Source organism: Panthera uncia, chromosome B4 (assembly GCF_023721935.1).
Source record: "Panthera uncia isolate 11264 chromosome B4, Puncia_PCG_1.0, whole genome shotgun sequence".
Taxonomy (NCBI): Eukaryota; Metazoa; Chordata; class Mammalia; order Carnivora; family Felidae; genus Panthera; species Panthera uncia.
This window is the reverse complement of record NC_064809.1, coordinates 78,191,878-78,213,158: the sequence shown is the minus strand read 5'-3', so window position 1 is coordinate 78,213,158 and position 21,281 is coordinate 78,191,878. Positions and strand designations below refer to the sequence as shown.

The window sequence follows — 21,281 nt, the reverse complement described above, 5'->3', positions numbered from 1 at the left end:
AGAGGTGATAACCCAAGCGTTTTCTTTTTTTTCTACCTGCTGAGGGGGGATTCTGGGCACAGGTGCCCCACAGCTGACGAGCTTAACTGCCAGGTTCTCATACAGCAGGCAAGACTGGACAACTTGGTTTCATGTCTTGATGCTGGAGAGGCTCTTCCCACTCCCATCACCTTCCTTCCCTCCTCCTTTCCCGAGGTCCTAATGTGGTCTCTCTGGCTTACTCCTGGGATTGAAGGCCCATCTTACGAGCTGTAGAGGTGACTGAGGAGACCCTTCAAAACTGCAGTGCGGAGGAGGGCTCCCCACGCTCCCCCCTCCTTAAAATCCTGCGGAGGAAGGGGGAAAGAAAACCAAAGCATTCTCCTGTCGCCGCGGCAACCATAAAACCCCCAGCTAAATCCATCTTGTGAGCTCACCGCCCCATTAAGATGCAGGGCCAGGCTCTGAGCCAGCCCAGCCACATTCATTTGTGCGAATAAAGGTGGAGGAGGGGGAGGGGAGCAGGCTCTGGAGGGACGGGGAAATGGCGAGAAGAGGTTATTTACACCACCGTCCTGACCTTCTGGAGCAGCGCTGGCTCCGATAAATAACCCGCTCAGCGCCATTTCAGAGCAGGAGTGGGAGGTGCAGGAAGGGAGCAGGGGCTGAGGAGAGCCCCCACGCAGGTGCGCGTCTCCGGGTTACTAATGGCTGAGGCGGGAGCCGGCAGCTGGCTTTGGGGGTGGGGGGGGGAGCGCTCGGTTCCCCAGGACTCCCACTGAGAAAATACCACCCCCACCCCACCCCTGGCGCCAATTTCCAGGCGAGGGGACGGAGGGATGCCAAGGAGGCAAACAGCCCCGTAAATTAGGGGTGGGGGTGGGGGGAGGTGGAATGCTGGGGAGTCTCTGAGGTAGGAGGGAAGAAATATTATAAGATGGGGAGTGATGGGGGGGGGGGGCTAGAGGAATAGAAGCAGCTGCCAAAAAGAGAGGAAGAGGAACAGAAACATCACACAAAGGCAGTTTGGAAAAAAATCTGTTTTATTCCTCTTTGCGCACAGCAGATGAGGGTGGCTATCTCCTGACTCCATACATCTCTGACCCCAAAAACGTCCCCTCAGATATGCCCAGTTATTCACCCCACTTCAGTCTTGGAGAACTGGCAGTTAGTGGGTGGGGCAGAGTGAAGCCTCAGGAAGGTGTTTTTTGAGACATTTTTGTGGGAAGTTTTGGGTCAGGGGGAAAGGTTAGACCCAAGAGTGGGTGCTCCGTCCCCATCTTCCTGGGGGAATCCAAATCCCAAAGGTTTTCCGAAGAAGGGCACCTCTCTCAGCGACCCAGGGAGGGAGAGAGCGCAGACCTACTGCCTGGATGTAAGGCTGAGGCAGAGAGAAGAGGGGGTTAAGCAACAGAGACTGCAGACCCAGGGCAGAGGAGTGAAATGCATGTGGGGGGAGCGAAGGGGACAGAGCCCAGAGGCCCAAGTCACAAATCCCACCCCCTCCCCAGTTCTGAGCAAAACCTCTTCTTCCCAGGATGAAAATGGGAGTTTTAGTTCAGGGACCGGCTTTGCTCCAGGGCACAGCGAGGACAGGCCAGGCAAAGATCCCAGGGGTGGCGAAGGTGGACAGAGTCCAGGTAGTGGGACCAGGAGATGGACAGTCCTACAGTGAACACTCACAGACCCACAGCGGTTCTGAAGCTAGAAGCCAGGATCAGGGTTAAGAATGCAGCTGTGACTGAAATACAGACTTTTATAAGCCCTATCCCATAACATTTAAATCCCTACTTCTTCTACTCTGTCCCCTGCCCACGAGCTGTTCCCCATCTTTTCTCCCAAGGCTGGAGGACAGGGCAGTAAGAAGGAATGGGAGGAAACGCTGAGGCCAGTGAGTGAGTGGGCCTGTGGCTGAGACTGGAATATGCCACCCCCACTCATTCTATAGAAAAAACATTGTCTGTCTCCCTCCCTCCTCTTGCTAACATATGGGCTGTTGGGATGAAGGCCTGGTAAAGGCAAAGGGAGGAAAACACTCAGCACATTCTTTCTCCTGCTTTGATCTGAAGTGTAGCTGCAGCAAAGGGCACCGAAGTTGAGAAGAAAATATGGGGGGGGGGGGTGTGGGAGAGCATGACAGCACAATTCGGTGTAGAAAGGAAGAGGGTGCTTTCCCTACTACCCTGCGTTTGAATCTGATGGGAGCTTTACTCCCAGGCTGTTAAAAAAAAAAAAAGTGTGAAAGAATAGGAAGCATAAGTGGGGGTTTGGGGGAGCAACCACAGAGAGGATGGAGACTTAAGGATCCCTTGTGATCCCCGAGATGACCCTGAGAGCATCAGTTGGGGGACTGGATGAGAAGTCACAGCAGATATGTGGATTTTCTGAGGGGGTGAGGAGCCAGGAACAGTGAGGTCTTCACCGAAGGAGTGACCACTTGATCTGCTCTTTGGCTGACTGCAGCACCTGCAGGGACAAGAGCGGCAGTGAGGGGCTTGCCTGGGGGAGGGGGGTGGGGGTGGGGCAAGGACAGAGATTGGGGCTCTCCTTCCCCGCACTTGCCTTCCCTGTCCTTAGAAGAATGGCAAATAGAAAATCCCCAAGGGTAGAGGGATGGGAAGAAGCTCTCTAAGGCCCTAGAGGGTTGTCAGTTTGGGAAATTCCAAAAAAATTCAAATCCACTGGGGGGATGAAGAGAGAAGAGGTATACCTGGGAGGAAAGAAAAAAACTGGGGGTTACTGGACATATGTTAGAAAGGAGGGGTTACCACATCCAGATGGGCTTCTTAGTGAGAATTCCAAGTAGGTAGAAAACAGAATCCCTCCCTTGCCTCCCGCATCAGGTAGACAGTCTATCTGCAAAGTAGCAGGATGGATCTGCAAAACCTGCTTATTCTAGAATATGCATTTCCAGCTTAGCCCTCATTTGAATAATAAGAGAAGAGAGAGAGAAAGTGTGTGCGTGTGTGTGTGTGTGTGCGCGCGCGCGTGCACACGCACGCACACAGACCATCTGCTTAAGGCAAGCCTCTGCTGGGGAATAAATCACTGAATGAGGCATCAGGCAGGGAGGGTTTGAAGGGTACAGAGCAAGGCTGACAGCCACTGCTCACAGGGAAGTGGGACGGGAGTTGGGTGGGGTAGGGAGTGTTTGGCTGTAGGAGTCCCAGTTCTCTGGAATAAGAGGGAGCCAAGAAAGATGTGTCTTCGGTCTCTAGACTCATTCCAACTTGGGCTGGGGTGGAGTGTTATTCTAGTCTCTTTAGTGACCCAGTCCGTCTGGAAAGGAAGAAAAGGAGAAAGTCCTACCTGAGACACGGTCTGCTCCGTAAGCGGAACATCTTCACCCTATGGCACGGAGAAACAAGCATTTAGCATGGGAGAAAGCTGGAGTGAGACCCGACTGAAGTTTGGTAGTGGAGAAGGAAAAGGCAGATGCCCGACTTCTCTGTCCCTTCTAGGTGGTACAGCCATAATTTTACTTGGCCAGAGGGACTGTGAGCAGAAAAGGGTCATTTCATCCATCCTCTGTTTTAAGGCAGGAGGACTTAAAAGATTTATTCCATTCCAAGTAATCAGCAGGTTATCTGATCCTCAACTTGGGGGTGGGGGACCTGATTCCCTAGTCAGAGAAGACCTTCCCTGAATATCAATATCGCCAGGGAAAGGATGAGGGGGAGCCAGGGGTAATTTAATGGATCCCGCAAGGCCTGATGGGTAACGACAGCATGTTAATTTGAAGAAATAAACTGCTGCAACAGCAGCCTGAGAAGAGGAAGGCGGGAGTGGGTGGTGGGGGGGACCCTCTCTCTTGCCACATAGAGACATATGTTAGAGGAGAAGATTAAACTATGCAAATGGAGCCCACGGCAGTTAAGGGAGAAGATTTCCCATTACCCGGCACTGTCAGCCTTCACTCTGTGGAGGTCAGAGCTGGGACATTCTATGAATGGGGAGATTTGCTTTGCTCAAACATCGAGGCACCCCACAGTTTGCTGGTGGGCTCTCTCTACACCCACCATTTTCTCCCCAACAGACCTGGAGGCTTCTACGGTTAACCCAAAGGCCCCTTTCTGGTATCCCTAGCACCAAAGAGGACTGAGGTTCTGCAAATAAATGCTTCCTGATAGACAAGTGCTGTCCTTAGTTATGTAAAGACTTTATGACAAGGAAGACACTCCTCTGCCTCACTTGATTGGGATCCATCCCCAAAGGAAGTATAAGCCAACCTCAACTTCCTTTATAGTTTCAGAATCATTAATATTAAGGTTTCTTTTACTCATCTTTGATTCAATTAAGTATGTACTAAATGTCCCCTCTGGGCAAAGACTGTATGAGACGCTAGGCAGCAGGTTAGGGACAAAAGTATGCCCCTTCTGCTTCCCCTCTTTGAGACAATGAGAATTTGAAAGGGGAGGAGAAGGTTGTATGTATTCTACGAGCCCTGACCTTTAGATAAATTTAGCAGGTCTGGCCCTAGAGGGTGAGTAGACGGCGGATGTAGGGGAGCACACTCTTGCTTACCCTTAATGCTACCCGGTGTACCACTTGCTGGGGATCACTCTCTAGGATCACCCTAAGAAGACAAAGAAGAGACCATCGTTCACTCTGGCCTGAAGGACAGACTCATTGTGGGGATACTCTGGTCACTAAGGCCACTTGCCTTAGGACAGAGGCAACGATCCCACCCTCTCACCCCAGCTCCAAGGAGGTTCCAGGCAGGTCAGAAAACTCACCCTCCATCTACGATTTCATCCACAGCCAAGAAGAGACCCTCCATGTTCTCCAGCAGAGCTCGCTTTTCTACATTTTTCCTGAGTCCCCAAGAGAAGAGAAAAATCAGCCTAAGACACATAGGAACCTAGCACACCGTCTGAGTTGGGGATCCTAAACTAGACCAACAAAATGCCTCCACCAACCGCACAGACTAAAAAGTAAGTTAAGTAAGTAAATAAGAACTTTTTGGCTAATCCACTCTAAGCTTATTCCTATTCTTAGCTGCTAAGTAAGGATCAGGAATGTCAGGAAAGAGAGTCAAAAAAATAGTCAATTTCTGACTATCCAAGAGTTGATTATCCAGAGCTACTGTTTCTTCCCTACCTACCGTGATGCTGCTCATGACAGTGCTCATAAACACTACCATCAGTGGGTGGAAAAAAGCAAATAAACAGCTAAATCCAATCTGGGGGTGGCAGGAGGTGGAGAGGAGTTGAGTGCAAACTCTATTTGCACTCAAGCTCTAACAGACTTTCTAAGCCTCTCCCCATTCCCCTGCTCCCCCTGCGTCCCCCTCCCTCACCAGCTCTTCTCAGGCCTTGAAAAGAAGCCCAACCAGGGGGCTGGGAACAGTCAGGGCCCTCATCCACCAGCTTCAGATCCGGTGGTTGTACATGTGGCCAGTCACATCCGTCAGCTTGACTCTTTCACTAGATCACTGAAATGAAGTCTATTCATTCACCTGGCTAAGAAATAAATCATCCCCTTCCTGAGGAAATCTGAGCCATTCGCCCTGCTGATTTTGTGGGGCTGAGAGCGCCTGCTGTTCTGCTCCGGATGGCGGATGGCTGTCTGTACTGGGTTCACTTGGGAGCTGCCGGGGGAATGAAGTTCAGAGCCCTGGATGTTTTCAAGGAAAGTATCTTATATCTCTTCTGTTGCCCATCTACATGGGGAACAGAGGGCTGGCTGCTGGGGAGGTGGAGGGGAGGCGAGGGTAAATGGCATATTCTTCCTGTCCTATAGAAACAAAAAACTAAGGACTAAAGTTAAAAACTGGGAGTGTTGCCTCCATTCCCAGAGTACTGATGTTACATCTGGGACACTTCCCCACACTTGCCCTTTCCCTATCTTCTAATGAAGTCTAGAAAAGCACCTTAAAGGTACTCAGAACTCTGACAGAGCCACTGGGTAATATGAGAGTAGACACACATTGCTCCCTCCCAATCCCCTTTCTTAGGAGAATTATCCCCCAGGTGGGACACACTTTCCATCCAGTCTTCCCCATCAGTGCAAATTACTCTGAAATAATAAGCCTAACTTCTCAAGGTAAATCAATTCCCTGGAGCCTCTGCTAATTCCCCCACAAATTCCTGGGCCTGATGAATAGTGACTTTCTCTCCCAAACAGATGTCAAGAATGGCCTGCTCACCTCAGCATCTGGCTCAATGAGTCAAAGAGGCAATTCAGAACAGCCATGAGCATCAGCTGTTGGGAGACAGGAGAAGCAGAAGGATAAGGTTCAAGGCCCTGAAAGCTGCTACCTGAAAACAAAACCTGCCAATTCATTAAGCATCAAAAGACATGGGCTTTCACAAAGGACCAAAAGCATAAGGTGGAAGTCAGAGCAAAAACAGGAAGAAGAACTGTGGTTTCTCGCAGAAATTAATTCTGCTACACGATCCCACAATTTGAGACCTCTCTCTGACCAGACTGTTCAAACTTTCCTATTGCAGTCCTCTACAGGTCTTTACCAACTGCGTATATGTTACCGGAGATCTTAGGTAAAGAAATCATTAACCAAACAGTAACTAAGGTCAGAGAGTTAGTGGAAAGAGTATGGACTTTGCAGTCAGACAGAGTTGGGCTTAAATCCCAGCTGAGCCATTTCTATATGTGTGACCCTGGGAAAGTTATTAGGTTGAACCATATGAAACTGCCATTTATATAGTTCAATGGTGGTCATATGCAAGCAATTTCATATTGTTCCTCATGTTTTGGTTTCCTCATCTATAAAACAAGAACGCTAATACCCACAACTCACATAAGTGCTGTAAGGATTAGGTAACAATGTACCTTACAAAGCACTTAAAGTAGTAAAAGCTCAGAAAGAATTGGTTCTCTCAAACTTTTACTTTTGCTTCAAATTAGGTGGGGGCTTATTTTTACTTATCTACTCTCCTAGACGTCGCTACCTGAGGTAAGTAGCTTTTCCTGTGCATAGGAAGCAGGTTAGGACTATATTCACAGTTTTCTCAAGTGACCCATTCAGAATGTACGGCTTCAACATGACCCTGAATGTTGGCTAACTGACCCAAGCTCAGTCAGATGTGGAGCCTTCATAGTAGGAGCAAGCATCCCCTTGACCTTGACCACACCTCAGAAATCTACCTCTGAAAACACTATGCAGGGAAGACCCTTGATACCGTATATCAGTATGTATGAAAACATATCTGGTGTCTCCAACGTGAAGATAAAAGAGCAATTGGGGGGGGGGGGTGCCTGGCTGGCTCAGTTGGAGGAGCAAGCGACTGTTGATCTTGGGGTCATGAGTTCAAGCCCCACGTTGGGTGTAGCGATTACTTAAATAAATAAAACTTAAAAAAAAAACAAAAAGAGCAAGTGGGGAAAAACCTGCATTCTAGGTTGATTTAAAAAAAAAAATTTTTTTTTTAAATGTTTAGTTTTGAGAGAGAGACAGAGAGACAGAGTGCGTGTAGGGGAGAGGCAGAGAGAAAGAGGGAGACACAGAATCCCAAGCAGGCTCCAGGCTCTGAGCTGTCGGCACAGAGCCCAACGTGGCACTCGAACTCATAAACCACAGATCATGACTGAGCCGAAGGTGAACACTCAACCGACTGAGCCACCCAGGGGCCCCTAAGTCGATGTGTTTGCTAGGCCACATTTGTGAGGGCAGCAGGACTCTGATAACTTCATTAGCCCAGTCAGAAGCCAGAGGGACGTGGCCCTTCTAGGGTCCAGAACCAGTAACTGTCCTGCCTATGGTTTAGGAAGTGGAGTCAGCAATAGCAAAGAGCGATGGGGATTCTCACCTCATTTTCATAGGAGCTGCCAATCACATAGAAATAGAGATCGATACTGCTTTTGTATACCACTGTCAGGCCTTCCAAGAGGGCGATTTCACCTGGGGGTGGGGGGAAGGTGGAAACAGTGGGTGGCCTGAGATAAGGAAGTAGGTAGAAGGAGTTCTCATGAATTCCTGGCATCCAGCTATTTGGGCTCAAGGAAGGTAGGTTGTAATAAAGTCCAAAGACCAAAGTTGACCTGCTTTTTCTTTCCAGGTGGTAAAAGGGAAGTATAAACTTGGGGAAATCGAAACGTATCTTCTCCTCTAACCATGTCCCCCGCCAACTACCCTTATTTCCCTCCTTGTATATGAGACAGGATACTAGTCGATCCTTCGGAGGTGAAAATGCAGAGCGGTCACCTTTACAGACTTCCATTTACCTGCCCTAATGGATGCGGTACAATAAGCAGAGCTGCAGTTAAATTTGTCAAGTGAGGCTCATAAATCCAGGGACTAGACAGGTAGCTAACAGCCAACCTTCCAGCACGGTATTCCCGCGTGAGGTACACTCACCTCCCCATTACATTTCTGAAGAGTTTATTATATGAGGGGAGGAGGAAAAAAGAGAAAAAAGGAGGCAGTCGTTTTATCCTTTCTCTGCAGTCCTGCTGCCCCCCCCACCCCCCACGGTTCCCCCCACACCAGGAGCAGTGAAAGGAAAATGACCTACTGTCAGTCCGATGGGTCTTGTTGAAAATGTTCTTCTCAAAGGCCTTCTGCTCCTTGACACTGGGGTAGGTGTCGTCATAGTACTGGTCAGAGGGAAAGGAGATGGGTTGGGTCATTAGAGCTGGGAGCCCAGAATGATTAGTGATTGTGCTTTGCCCTGGATCTTGGATTTCTTTCCTTCAAGGCATGGGGTGAGGGAAAAACACTGACACGAAGAAGGAAGAACTATGAGGCAGGGAATGGGCAGTGAGTAATTAAATACCAAAAAAAAAAAAAAAAAAAATTTTAGGGACCCTGCTGTAGGCAAGCCCACCTCACACTTCTAAGACTGTAAGGGCAGAGGCCTACAAGCCCTACGATGAAGCTCTACCCCTGTCTGCACTCTAGGAGAGCAATCCCGAGACTGATCTCATGGAGTGCTTCCTAGGAGCTTCCCTACATCGGGGGAGCAGTGCTAAAGAATGCAAAAGACACTAGAAGCACAGAACACTTCTTCCAGACCCTCATGCACAGTATGAAACTGAGGAATGGGGGAAAGGCTGCAAAAAACCTCCTTCCTCTAAAGAAAGGCAAAGCCTATCCAACCTCTCTCGTATCTTAGCTCTCTTTTCTGAAAACTGAAAACAGGAGACCATCTAGCACGTTGCTGAGCCCACTCCCAAGCTCTCCCTGGCACGGGGGCGGAGACACTAGGCTGCTAAATCGCTCTGCTCTTTAGGGGCTAATCCGTCGCAGTCAGCTGAAGACCTATGACAGGTCTGGCATTTAGTAACTGGATAACTGTTTCAAAAGGTGTCCTGCATAGTTACATCCAATTACAGGGAGGAACAGCTGGTGAATTCTAAACTAATCTCTACCTGCTGATTGATTTATGCTGTGCTCGCCCGGAGTTAATACACCAGGGACAGAAAAAATTTCCACAGGAGGGGGGAGACTATGGAGGGAGAGGAGAGGGGTGTCCTTTCTCCTCTCTTTCAATAGATCCAAAGTTAGAAACATCACACTGGGGAAATCAAGAGGTAACAAGCTTGGTGGTGACTGCAGACCTAGGGCTGGAACCCTGGAACTGCGAGAGAATTTCCTGGGAAAACGCAGGCAGGGTGACAATGCAAAAGGAAGGGGGACAAGAGTGACGGGCATGGGCAGCCTGCTTCTCATATCCAGACACTGTACTGTTCAGAAACCAAGGTTCCCAAGGTTTTCCCTGCTCTAATGCTGACAACAAAGGAGGTCAAAATCTGTGGAAGGCAAGTGTGGAAGCAGGGGAAGTAAGAGACAGAAGCAGTTTGGGTTTTCATCTGGAGTGGTCACAGGAAAATGGAAGAATTCTCAAAATTATAGTATCAAGGAATAGGCGTTAGTGGGGGCAGTCCCAGGTCCAAATCTCAGAATCAGCCTTTGTCTTGCTCCTCAGTGAATTTCAAAGGGAATCTCACCTTGGCAAAAAGTCGATCTCCATCATTGTCCAGAATCAGGATGGCTTTGACAGTATACAGGGAGGGTTCCTGAAGAGATAGGAACATACCTTCAGTCCTGAAGGCTCCTGCTACCAGTGGCAAACCAGCTACCTTCCCCTAGTCCCACTGGGGCTGCAAGGGGATACAGAGGTGCCTCTGCATGTCCCCTATCCCAGCCTGGTTAGATGTAGACAATTCCCGCCGAGAACGATCAAGTGGTGAATGAACTGAATTGAGGGAGGGGGCATTTCGACAAAGAACTCCAAAATAGCATCAGAGGAACAGTGTCTCTGAGCCGGACTCACAGAGGATTTAATCAAGGTAGGTCATGGAATGTTATTTGCAAACATTATGCTACAGTTATTTTCCAAACTACCCTCCCTCCCTGCTCTCCCACATACAGGTAGGTATGGAATGTGACCAGATTAATTAATAGGCACTGCACGAGGCTATCTGAAAATAGGATTGAATGCCCTAGTGTACTTGGAAGTTTCTGCAGTCCCAATGCAGTAGCAATGCAGAGGCATAAAGCAAGCCTTCCCTGAACCACCCACACACTGAGCAGAGGGAAACGAACACGCATGCGTGTGCACACTCGTGCACACAGACACACCAGTTCTGAACGCAGCCCAGCGAGACATCCATCTTCCAAGACTTCCCCTATGATCCCAGTTCCTCTACGATACTCCCAACACTACCGCTTAACTTGCCAAGACAAAAACCATTCTGAATTTTGGGGGAGTTACGAAGCAGTAAGAAGAGGGTCTAAGAAGCCGGGAGCCTGGAGTTAATGAGCAGGAGGGGAGTGTTCTTTCACTATCAACAATCAAATCTTGAGGATAATGGCTCTCGTAAAGGAACCACGGCCTCAGCCTTAATGGTTACATCCAACTGCAAAGCATATCACATTGCAAAAGCTCCTCTACTCCTGCAACTTCTAACGAACCAGCTAACCAGGAGAGGAAAAGGAAGGAAAGGGAGGCAGTGTTATGTGTGTAGAAGGTGTCTGCAGGCTCATATTCCTTGAATTTCCTTTTTTTTTTTTTTAATGTATTTTTTAAGTAGGCTCCATGCCCAACGTGGGGCTCGAATTCACGACCCCAAGATCAAGAGTTGTGTGCTCCACCAACTGAGCCAGCCAGGCGCACCTCACATTCCTTGAATTTTTTTTAATGTTTATTTATTTTTGAGAGAGAAGAGAGCGAGTGAGCAGGGGAGGGGCAGAGAGAGAGGGAGACCAGAGACAGAGAATCCCAAGCAGACTCCGTGTGTCAGCACAGAGCCCAGTGTAGGGCTCGAACTCATGGACCACCAGATCATGACCTGAGCCGAAACAAGAGTTGGACGCTTAACCGACTGAGCCACCCAGGAGCCCCACATTCCTTGAATTTCTAATCAACATTACTTACCCTTGCTCTCCCTCCCCTGTGCTGTGAGACAGGGCTGTTGCCTCCCTTTCCTGGCCTTGCTTAGGAAACCCGCGGTTCTCACAGGGGCCAAATGTAACCTCCAAGCATGTGGCATGTGTTTAATAAAGACCCAAGAGTGAGTATGAAAGAATTATTGCCAAGGATCCAGAAACTCCAACCTCTACAAAGGTAAACTGTCCCATGAGGCGCCAGGAGGTTTCTGGTTCCACGCAAAGAGCCAACCCTGCCTCGGGGAATTAAGAATGAGAGTAAAGGGAACCCAGTGTTTGGACAACAGGGTGATGAAGAATGTAAGCTTTCCTCACCTGAATTCTTGACAATAGCAATTTCTGTCTTTTGTTCACTGATTTATTCCAAGTGTCCAGAACAACATGTGACACACTAAACTCTCAGTATTTACTGGATAATTGTGACAAGAAATGAAGTTTGAGAATAAGGCAAAAATCTCTTGAAGTAGTAAGTGTCCAGGGGAACTTTTTTTTTTTTTTAACGTTTATTCATTTTTGAGAGACAGAGCATGAGCGGGGGAGGGGCAGAGAGAGAGGGAGACACAGAATCCAAAGCAGGCTCCAGGCTCTGAGCTGTCAGCACAGAGCCCGACGCGGGGCTCGAACCCACGAACCATGAGATCATGACCTGAGCTGAAGTCAGGTGCTCAACTGACTGAGCCACCCAGGCACCCCTCTAGGGGAACTCCTATAATTAGACTTCCATGTATCGGTATACGTTCTGGTGTGGCCATTTGGGGTGATACTACTACCAACATATCTCTGCTCTGATCAACACTCCATAGAGATGCCCACTCCATACACATTACTCCCTGGAATAAATAGTCTGTCTCAAACTAAGGAACTCTGTGTCTAGCAGAGGCAAGTCTTCTAGAGTCTCATCTAAAAGGTCACAAATAGAGAAGCTTTCCTCACTCCTAACCCCCACAGAAAGATCTCCCCATAACGCGGGCTTAATTCCATAGCAACTTGAGGGTCCAACCTCAAATGACCAAAAGGGAGACACCAGTGGGAATGAAGGAAAGGACCAGAGGAAAAGAAGCCCACAGGGAAGGAAATTTGGAAGAGAGCATTTTTCCTACTTTCCCCTGGAAATCTTTGGCTCTGTTCTTCTCTCCACATTCACAGAAACCTTGGAGAGCTTCCTAATGGTTTAAACTGGGCATTAGTCTGGCATAGATAACTGGTTCCTGCAGCCATAGAGTCTGGCATCCCTAGAAAGAATGGGATGGATCCCAAAGAAAAGAAAAACCCTTATAGCCACCAGCCAACTAGGAGAGAGACAATGCCCTTTGTGGCCACTGGGGTATGAGTGCCTGAAACTGCTGGCAAAGACCTTTCTCGCTGGCTTCCTAGAAGATGTTATCAAGGAAACCCCCCAAATAGGAACTGGATGTTACTGGGAAGGATAAAAGGCAGGCAAAGGAAGGCAGGGAGAAGACCAGATCTGACTCTGAGAGAGGTAAGAGGGCACTGGAGGAAAGGCTGGTCATTTCAAACGAGGGAATAACCATACTCAATAAAGCCAAGAATTGAGGCATGAGCGGATGCTGCTTCAACTCTGCTACAGCTGGAGCCAGCAGCATCTCCTTTACGTCTGTCTCCTGCCACCTCCTGACTACAGCCGGTGCCACTTCAGCCTGGGGCCTTTATCTCTCGGGAGCGGGGGAGGCCAAGAGTTCCTCTCATACCATAAAACTAGCCAGTTTAAAGGCCCCAGAAACCATGACTGGTAATGTAATTTCATTTTGAGTTTTTGCAAAGGGCAAGTTTATAAATAACTCCCAGCTATTGAGAAATGGGCCTCCTGGACAATGGACTAGGTTTGACCTTGTAACACATTAAATGCTGATTACTGAAAAAGACCCTACAAGCTTAGGCCATGTTCAAAGGATTTAAAAGGTCTATTCTTCCCTCCCACTCCCAAATGTGTAGCTGCTAGAAAGCTTTCGAGACAAAGTTCTGTGATGCACTGACTTTCAGAGAGCCACAGCCTGAGTGTATAACAGAACTTCACCTCAAATGCTAATAGTGCCTGGAAATGACATGTAGGCAGATTGTTTGCGGGAGGTTGGGTGGCTCAGAGAGATTTTCATGTACATTTTTATTGTCAAGGAAATTAGACGGGACTCCTCAGGAGCGCTGAAACAACACCAAACAAGCAACCAGCCTGCTGCAAAGGAGTCTCCGATCTCAATCAGAGGATTTCTGTGGTCTGGTGAAAAACACCTCCCAGTACCCCGGCGACTAGCACACGGGGGACTACAGGGGAAGTCATTCCTAGTGCTGCCCCCTGTGGGCCTTCAAATGACCTGCAGCTTCCTCAGCAGTGTAATCAGCAAAAATATTAAAAAGGCAGCTCTGAATAGAAGTTCTCTGTGTGTCTTGTGAGTCAAACTAGGAGAGATAGGCTCTGAAAAAGCACTGAATTAAGTCAGTTCACAGCGTACAGAGTCAGAAGGCACTCTGCGGTAAGATCATGAAATGTCACCAGAAGAGGAAAGGGGGGGGGGGGTGGAGAGAGGGGAATCTTTGCAGCAGGCACACAGGATATCTGGGGGCTAAGACCAATTATTTTTATTTAATTCACGGGGACGGGGGGGGGGGGGGGGGGGCCCAAAAAGGCTTTGTGGGCGTTGAGGGTGGCAACCACACAGCTGAAGGGGCGCAAGTAAGAACCTGGTTGAAATTCCTAGAAAGTTCTTCATTTCCCACTTAGAAAGAAATCTTTATGGCCATGCCAAAAAGTAGTACCCTGGCTTGGCAACAGGTCTTGATCAACAAGAAACAAGACGCTCTTCCCTCGACCCTTTTTTTTTTTTTTTTTTTTAACGTAGGCTCCATGCCCATCGTAGAGCCCAATGCAGGGCTTGAACTCACGACCCTGAGATCAGGACCTGAGATCAAGAGTCAGATGCTCAACCAACTGAGCCACCCTGGTGCCCCAACTCTATTTATAGAGCAAAACCAAGACGGTAAAAACTGGAAGGAAAAATCCCTAGATACTACTCCCAGCTGCTCTACGTAGCTAAGCAGGTATTTTGCTCCCTGACTCTGTGCCAACTCCTTTAACATGAAAAGCTCCTCTGGGGTTGAGGGCTCCAATTTGCCAGCCACAAGCCTAGGGACTTCAAACAAAAAGAAGAATTAGCTCCAGGCTTGGGAAGCATAGTTTTCACACACTACCCAAGGGTTTGCTTAGATTCAAGCACAACTCAGGAAAGACCAGGAGCCACAGGTACCACAGAACATTACCCAGTTGCCATGAGACCAAATACTGGTTATAAAGAAGAAAGTGAACACAACCCTTAGGAAGGAAGAAGTGATGTCAGGAAGAGACACCTAGAAAGAATCTTCCTGTCTGACAGAGACAGGAAATGTGAAAGCACGGTCACTAAGAACTCAACCACTATAGGAGAAAATGTCTCCGAACTCCTAAAATCCTTTATTGTAATCTGGGTCGGCCATTAACTCAAGTTCTACCTTTCTGGGGGACTCTGCTTCTTCATCAGAGAAATGAGAGGCCTGACCTAGATCAGTTAAGGTTAATACCTTAAGTTACAGCAGACCTTTTTGATAAGCTGATGAAATTTATGGACCCCGTTACCAGAAAACTACACATTCACAAATTCTTATGATTTCAAGGAGCCCAGTTAGAATTAAATATGATACTTTGTGAGGATAATAAGATGGTGTGGAGAGAGGAGGGGGAAAGGGGGAAATGAATGATACTTTTGAAAATCACCCCCTCTCCTCTGCCTCGAACCAAATAATGACTTCAATAAATATGTGTGTGGCCTTCATAAATTAATAAATGTGACTGAGAAAACTAACACAGCCAGCAGGGGGAGCAAAGGTCGGCACCATACCCCTCCAGCTTTCAGTGACTGAACTTGGTGGCTGTGAGACAGGCAAGGACAAAGATAACTGAGCCTAAGCTCTTCAGAAATGCAAAATCTCAGGTCCTCTCTTAAAACTGAGAAAGCCAGGGCACCTGGCTGGCTCAGTCGGTAGAGTATGCAACTCTTGGGCTCAGGGTTGTGAGTCTGAGCCTAGAACTTATTATTATTTTTTCATTTCAGAAAACCTCATCTGGAGAAGTTTTCCCCAGAGGGTGCACAGTCCATTCTCTAACTATTATGAAAAATTACAGAAACGCAGGACAAAGCAAAGCAGCACTGGAAAGAGAGACAAGTCGAACAAGCAGAAATCAGAGCACTTGGCACCTGAGGCCTGAGAGCGACATTAGAACTTCCCGCCTTCCCAGTTGGGTAATCCAAGAGCTCTCATTTAAATATCATCAGTAAAGGGAAAAATCCGATGGAACTAGATCTATTTCTGCAGAGTTCTTGTTTATAACATTTCGGGCTATCTACCCTGCCCCTAATCTGCTAGTCTAAAAGAATGGGTCGACAGCCTCTGTGTTTGTCTTTCAGTCTACCAACCCAAAATTCAAAATCATGTCCTAAGGCCTAATTGCTATCCTCTGCCCCAGTTTCAGTCTCCCTCTAAAAAGTATACAAATAATAGAAAAGGAGTTGAAGAAAATTGGTAGGGCTATCCAAACCATCTGGCTGTAGGTGGATACACCTGCCTTGACAGTGGGAAAACTAAACGCCCAGATAAGGAGACACGCATTTCACTTGCAACATGTGACTTAGGTTACACAGCAGGAAAGTCTTCTGAAGAGATGGGTGTGGTCAAACGCCAGAAGAGGAAAGCTAGGAAATCGAAGGATAAAGAGAACTCCTCTAATAATCTGATCTGGGAGAAAACCTATTCTGCACAGCATCAGGGAAGACGGAACGTGAGAGGGCCCTTGCCAGTACAGGCATCTTATGACGCGCATGGACTCAACCCCCCAATCCATCTTCGTCAGCTGCTGGAGGGCACTCTGCCTTCCATCTTTCTAATTACTCTAGTGTAAGTGGATAGGTGGACACGGATTCAGTATTCCTGTTCGATCCTTTATTTGCTTCTTGATTTCCCCTTTCCATGACTAGTGGTCAATATCCTAACTCTAACCAAGTCGTGTCAGCGGAGTAAAGAACAGTAGCAGATATCTAGATTAAAAAAAAAAAAACACCCTAAATCTGCCACTAGGCTCCCTCAAATATCTGGATAATTGCATTCATCCTCTGCTTCATAGGGAAGACCTGGCTTCTCAAAGGTCTTTCTTCACATGGAGACCCCCTCCTCCTCTTTTGACCATGTGACAGCTCCCCTAGACCTTTGATATAATTTATACCTTGCCGGGGACCAACTCTTTCCCACCACTGTGAAGGAGAGGGAAAAAATATATATAAATACGTCGGAAATCTATAACGAGGTCTTCTTGGAGGGCAAGACACGGAGAGAGTTAGAAGCAGCGTCAATTGCTCTTTGGGGGTTTTAGTTCAAGCCGAGGTCTGCTTCCAGCAATCAACCATTAAAACAAGCCGGCCAGAGTAACAGCACAGTTTATTCTGATCATTTAATTTGAAGTGTCAATAAATTAAACTTCAATCAATTAAACTAGGTGTGCAATAACCCAGATGGACACCCCGACACCAACATAATCACAATAAAAATTTTTATGGCTGCCAGGGACCTCACCGGGGGCAGTGCTGGCACAGCTCGCGCCCTAGCTGAGAAATATATCTCCACGGCGCAGGATCGAGGAGATTGCTTCTCCTAACGAAATGGAGGGGCCAGGCACCGGCAAGGACGCAGCTGGGAGAGGGGCACAAGGGACTGCCAGGAACGAGATGGGAGTGCTTTGGGGGCTTAATGTAATTGATACCTTTGCCCAGAGCAGGGGGAGGGGGCATTCAGGCCAAGTACCTCTACTGTTAGTGCCAAAGGAATTTAACAAAAGCCCCATTAAGATGATTCAGGAAGCGAAGGCCACAGAGCAGTATCAACCTTTAAGTCATTGATGTATTCTGCATAGTTTCCTCCTCCACAAAGATGCACGCTCTTGTGCACTCTGGATGCCCTGATGTTTGAAGGAGTCTTAGAATTTGGGATGTGGTCATTGTTTTAGGATAAAAAATGGTATAAAGGGAGAGAAAGAATGGAATTAAGTCTAGTCTGAAAAGCACTGGAAAAACACTCAGAAAGTGAATCCAGAGAGGTTTAGGAAAAATGAAACCTATGAGGAAAGATTGAAGGATCTAGACTGCTAGAGTAATTCAGCTTTGAGAGGAAAAAGAAAAGAAAAAAAATAAGGTAAAGGGGGAAGGGAGTAAGTCATTATCTTTAAGATTTCATAGGTTATTAATGGAGAATGGTGACCTGTAGAGATCCCTCTCCATTCACAGCTAAGAAAGGGAGCATCAGCAGAAAACAGCAGGAGAGAGGAAGTTAAGTACAAAGATGCAGGCTGGGAGCACTATTAAGCACTGGGAAGGAAGTTGATGAAAGGGTCTCTTTCCTTAGGAGACGACAACAGCACCTGAGAAAGATTAGACAAATCTGCTTAAAACCTAGAGCTAGATTACTTAATTCGAAAAAGAAACATGACCCACAGTAAAGTACCTAAATGAAGGGAACCTACTGGTATTTAGAAGTTCCCATAATCAGATTAAGTTTCGGCAGATGTTTCTTCTTGACCCCCTCTAGATTACCCTTCCCTTCTTCTCAATACCCTATGGCTGTGTGCCTTGTAGAGGTGAGGACAGAGGAATGTACATTCATCAGTTTTCCCTAGAGGTCCAGTCAAAACAAAAATGTGAACAAAGGAAGCCTACAAGAACTTTAGAAGGTGTCTGCCTCTTTAAGGAGTGGTCTGTTAAATATTATCTGGGTACAGTAAACTCTAGTTCAGTAGACAGCTAAGGTAAGATCCAGGGATTCCTCATACTTTTCACAACGATGGTGATTTAAGTACTCAGGAGGTGCTGCTGAGTAAACAGAGGAAGGCATGAGGTTAAAAAGGACCAGTGCAGAAGGGTGATTCTGAATCCGATGGAGCTAAATTCCATGATCCAGTTTGTGAGGGTAGAGAGAAATAAACATTTAGGAAGTATCACCTGATTCTCAACTAGGGTTCCTCATCTGAAGCACTGAATACTGAAAACTATTTAAATGACTACTTTTTTTTTTTAACTTCTCCCAAGGATGGTACAAACTAGTGCCATTGTGGATACAGAGAAGTTGATTCATTACATTAATGAATGCCTTAGGCTTACTTCTCTCCTAGAACTCTGGCTGAGAAAGGCTGGAATGATGAGAAAGATACATAAATTCTTAATTGGGGGCCCAAAATATAATGAAATTGTAAAGAGCTGACACAGAGGAAGGAAAATATTAGTTTAATATCATAAGAACTTTGGAGACCAGCACACGAATTGATACCTGTTAGTACTTTGTCCCCAATAAATGCTTTATATAATTGATGCTTAAAAGTACAGTTCTGCATACTGGAGAGGTATCCTCCAGTACGTGCTTCCCTGAGCAAGCCCTCTTCTCTATAATTTGGTTTCCCCTAAACCCATCACATAGATTTCTCATGACAAAGAATCAATATGGTTTTATATTTATTATTTTTTTATTTACTTTTGAGAGAGAGAGAGAGAGAGCGCGCGCATGAGCAGGGCAGGGGCAGAGAGAGAGGGAGACACAGAATCTGAAGCAGTCTCCAGGCTGGCTCCAAGCGGTCAGCACAGAGCCCGACGCAGGGCTCAAACTCACAAACCGTGAGATCATGACCTGAGCCAAAGTCGGACGCTTAACCGACTGCACCACCCAGGCACCCCAGAATCAATATGGTTTTAAAAGCAAAGTTCAGGGGTACCTCACCAAGGTGGCAGGAATCTGGCATCTTGGGTACAGATCAAAATGGATACAAGGAAAAAGCAGACTGAAATAGACTTCAACAAGGAAGCAGACTGAAAACTGAGGTAAGAGAAAATGTGTGAGATTTTCATATATACCTCCCGCAACTCACCACTACACACATATCCCTTATTAAGACGGCTCCCCAAGCATCATGTCCCTCACTCCTATACCTCTAAGCAGGCTCCCTTGTAAACAGATGTAGGGAGCATTTAAAAAATTCCTAAAAATTTCCAAAGAAACCAATTCCCTGGAATTTATCCTAGTCTGTTAACTGGTTAAGAATACTGGCTAACTGCCTGGTACAGAAAATAACTTATTAAAAACTACTCGGGAGGTGCGTGGCTGGCTCAGGTAGTGGAGCCTGCGGCTCTTGATCTCCAGGTCATGAGTTAGAACCCAACACTGGGCGCAGAGATTAATTAAAAAATAAAATTTTTTTTAAAAAATTTTATTTATTTTCGACACAGAGAGAGACAGAGCATGAGCGGGAGAGGGGCAGAGAGAGAGGGAGACACAGAATCTGAAGCAGGCTCCGAGCTGTCAGCACAGAGCCCGACGCGGGGCTTGAACTCACAGAGTGCGAGATCATAACCTGAGCCGAAGTCAGATGCTCAACCAAGTGAGCCACCCAGGCGCCTCAAAAAATAAAAAAATTTTAAACCTCAGCTTTTAAGCTCACTACCTAGACTTGATCAATTCACATGATGAGAAGGAATTATCCCTATCTTTGCCATTTTGAAAGAAATCAAACCTGTTACTGTCTTCTACCTGATGAAAATCTGGATATGTACATGTATTAGAGCAGAAAAAGATGCAAGAAAACGTCTTTGGAAAGAGCCTGGAGTTAATCAAGGAAGGAGGTTGGCCGCTGAGTTCCTATGCACACATACATATTAATATCCCCAGACTGTAAAACAGAGCACTTTAGAGAGAAATCCGCCAGTCTGGTTCCAAAGAAAGGGTACCAGTATTTTGTTTTAACAGGCAAAAGGGATTATACGGGTAAAGAAGCTAAAAGACTCTTTTAGCCACCAAAATTCTCATATAACCAGAGGGACAGTTAGCATCCCAGATCTTACAATAAGAATTCTTAACGCCTTAGAAGGGGAGAAAAAAGGAGAAGAGAATAAGGAGTCTGGAAAAAATATTCTTTAATCCATGCTAACTTATCAGGTACTCCAGAACTTTGATGGAATACATTTACCATGACAAAACTACATAACAGGGATTAACAGAAGACCTAAGTAAAAAGAAAACCGTTTTTTGAAGATATGTAACAGAACTGTCAACGGAAAATGAAACTATGACAACCACCAGGAGGACCCCGTGATGACAAACAACTGCAGTCTAGTCCTACAATTTGGGGCCAGTTTGGAGGTCTGGAGAAAGTCAAATCAGAGTTATCATCCATAATGCTCAGAATCAGGAGAAACCTAAAGGACCCCAATTCAGTATGCTGATGATCCTATGCGTTCTAAGGACTCCATGTGCTCCCTTCAACTTTCCACGGATTCTGCCCTCTCCCCGGAAGAGCTTTCTACTCTAAACCGAGGCTTTACCTCCTACAGTTCCTACACCAGGCCACACGCTTATTCCAGGGGCTGGCAGAACATTCGGTCCCCGAGGATTACCCGGGATTCCCCTTTCTACCCCCTCCCAGTCAGGATGAACCCCAACTCCCAGCCCCTCTGGACACCGCAGCACCTCGGCGGCCCCTCCGGCTCCTACCAAAATCAGCGCCTCCATCTTGCCCCGCAGCTGGTGCCGACGTGGAGCCGCAAAAGCAACACCTCCGCTGATTGGCCCTACATCCTCATTAGACCCCGCCCAGGATGAGGATTATTGGACTATATCGTAACAGCTATTGCTTTATTGGCCAATCAGTGTACTAGCTTGCTCAGCGGAAGCAAGGTGTCCAGCCAGAAGGCGCAGGCATTTGATTGTCAGATTAAACACTCAATACAACGCCAAAACCTCAAGGTTGAATGGGGCGGGAGGGTCAGGGGGCGGGGTTGTTTCCACGGGGAACAGAGGAAGCGATTATTAATTTTCAATTGGTGGAGAAGAGACCACGTGATATCCGTAGGCCTGATTTAGCAGCTTTAATCTGCAC

General features: G+C 47.1%; 1 protein-coding gene across 4 annotated transcripts; it reads right to left on the bottom strand.

Moving 5' to 3' along the window:
- Positions 1-1,004: 1,004 nt before the first annotated feature.
- COPZ1 (COPI coat complex subunit zeta 1) lies at positions 1,005-20,992 on the bottom strand. 4 transcript variants are annotated; one of them, XM_049625653.1, is made up of 10 exons: positions 20,897-20,992; positions 9,889-9,957; positions 8,454-8,535; positions 7,749-7,840; positions 6,128-6,183; positions 5,438-5,569; positions 4,716-4,793; positions 4,504-4,555; positions 3,289-3,327; positions 1,005-2,445 (listed from the first exon to the last, which is right to left on the bottom strand). In XM_049625653.1, exons 1-10 carry the CDS (start codon positions 20,912-20,914, stop codon positions 2,398-2,400), a joined length of 666 nt encoding a protein of 221 aa, XP_049481610.1. In that variant the 5' UTR covers positions 20,915-20,992; the 3' UTR covers positions 1,005-2,397. The 4 variants fall into 4 exon arrangements, with proteins under 4 accessions (XP_049481610.1, XP_049481612.1, XP_049481609.1 ...); XM_049625652.1 differs by lacking the exon at positions 1,005-2,445 and adding an exon at positions 2,479-2,689; XM_049625655.1 differs by lacking the exon at positions 5,438-5,569.
- Between the last annotated feature and the right edge of the window lie 289 nt (positions 20,993-21,281).

Coding starts and splice junctions, on each gene's coding strand:
- COPZ1 (XM_049625652.1), bottom strand. Junction 8,536..9,888: donor GAGATCGACTTTTTGCCAAG/GTGAGATTCCCT, acceptor CCCTCTGACCAG/TACTATGACGACACCTACCC. Junction 5,570..6,127: donor TCATTGAGCCAGATGCTGAG/GTGAGCAGGCCA, acceptor TTCCCCCGGCAG/CTCCCAAGTGAACCCAGTAC.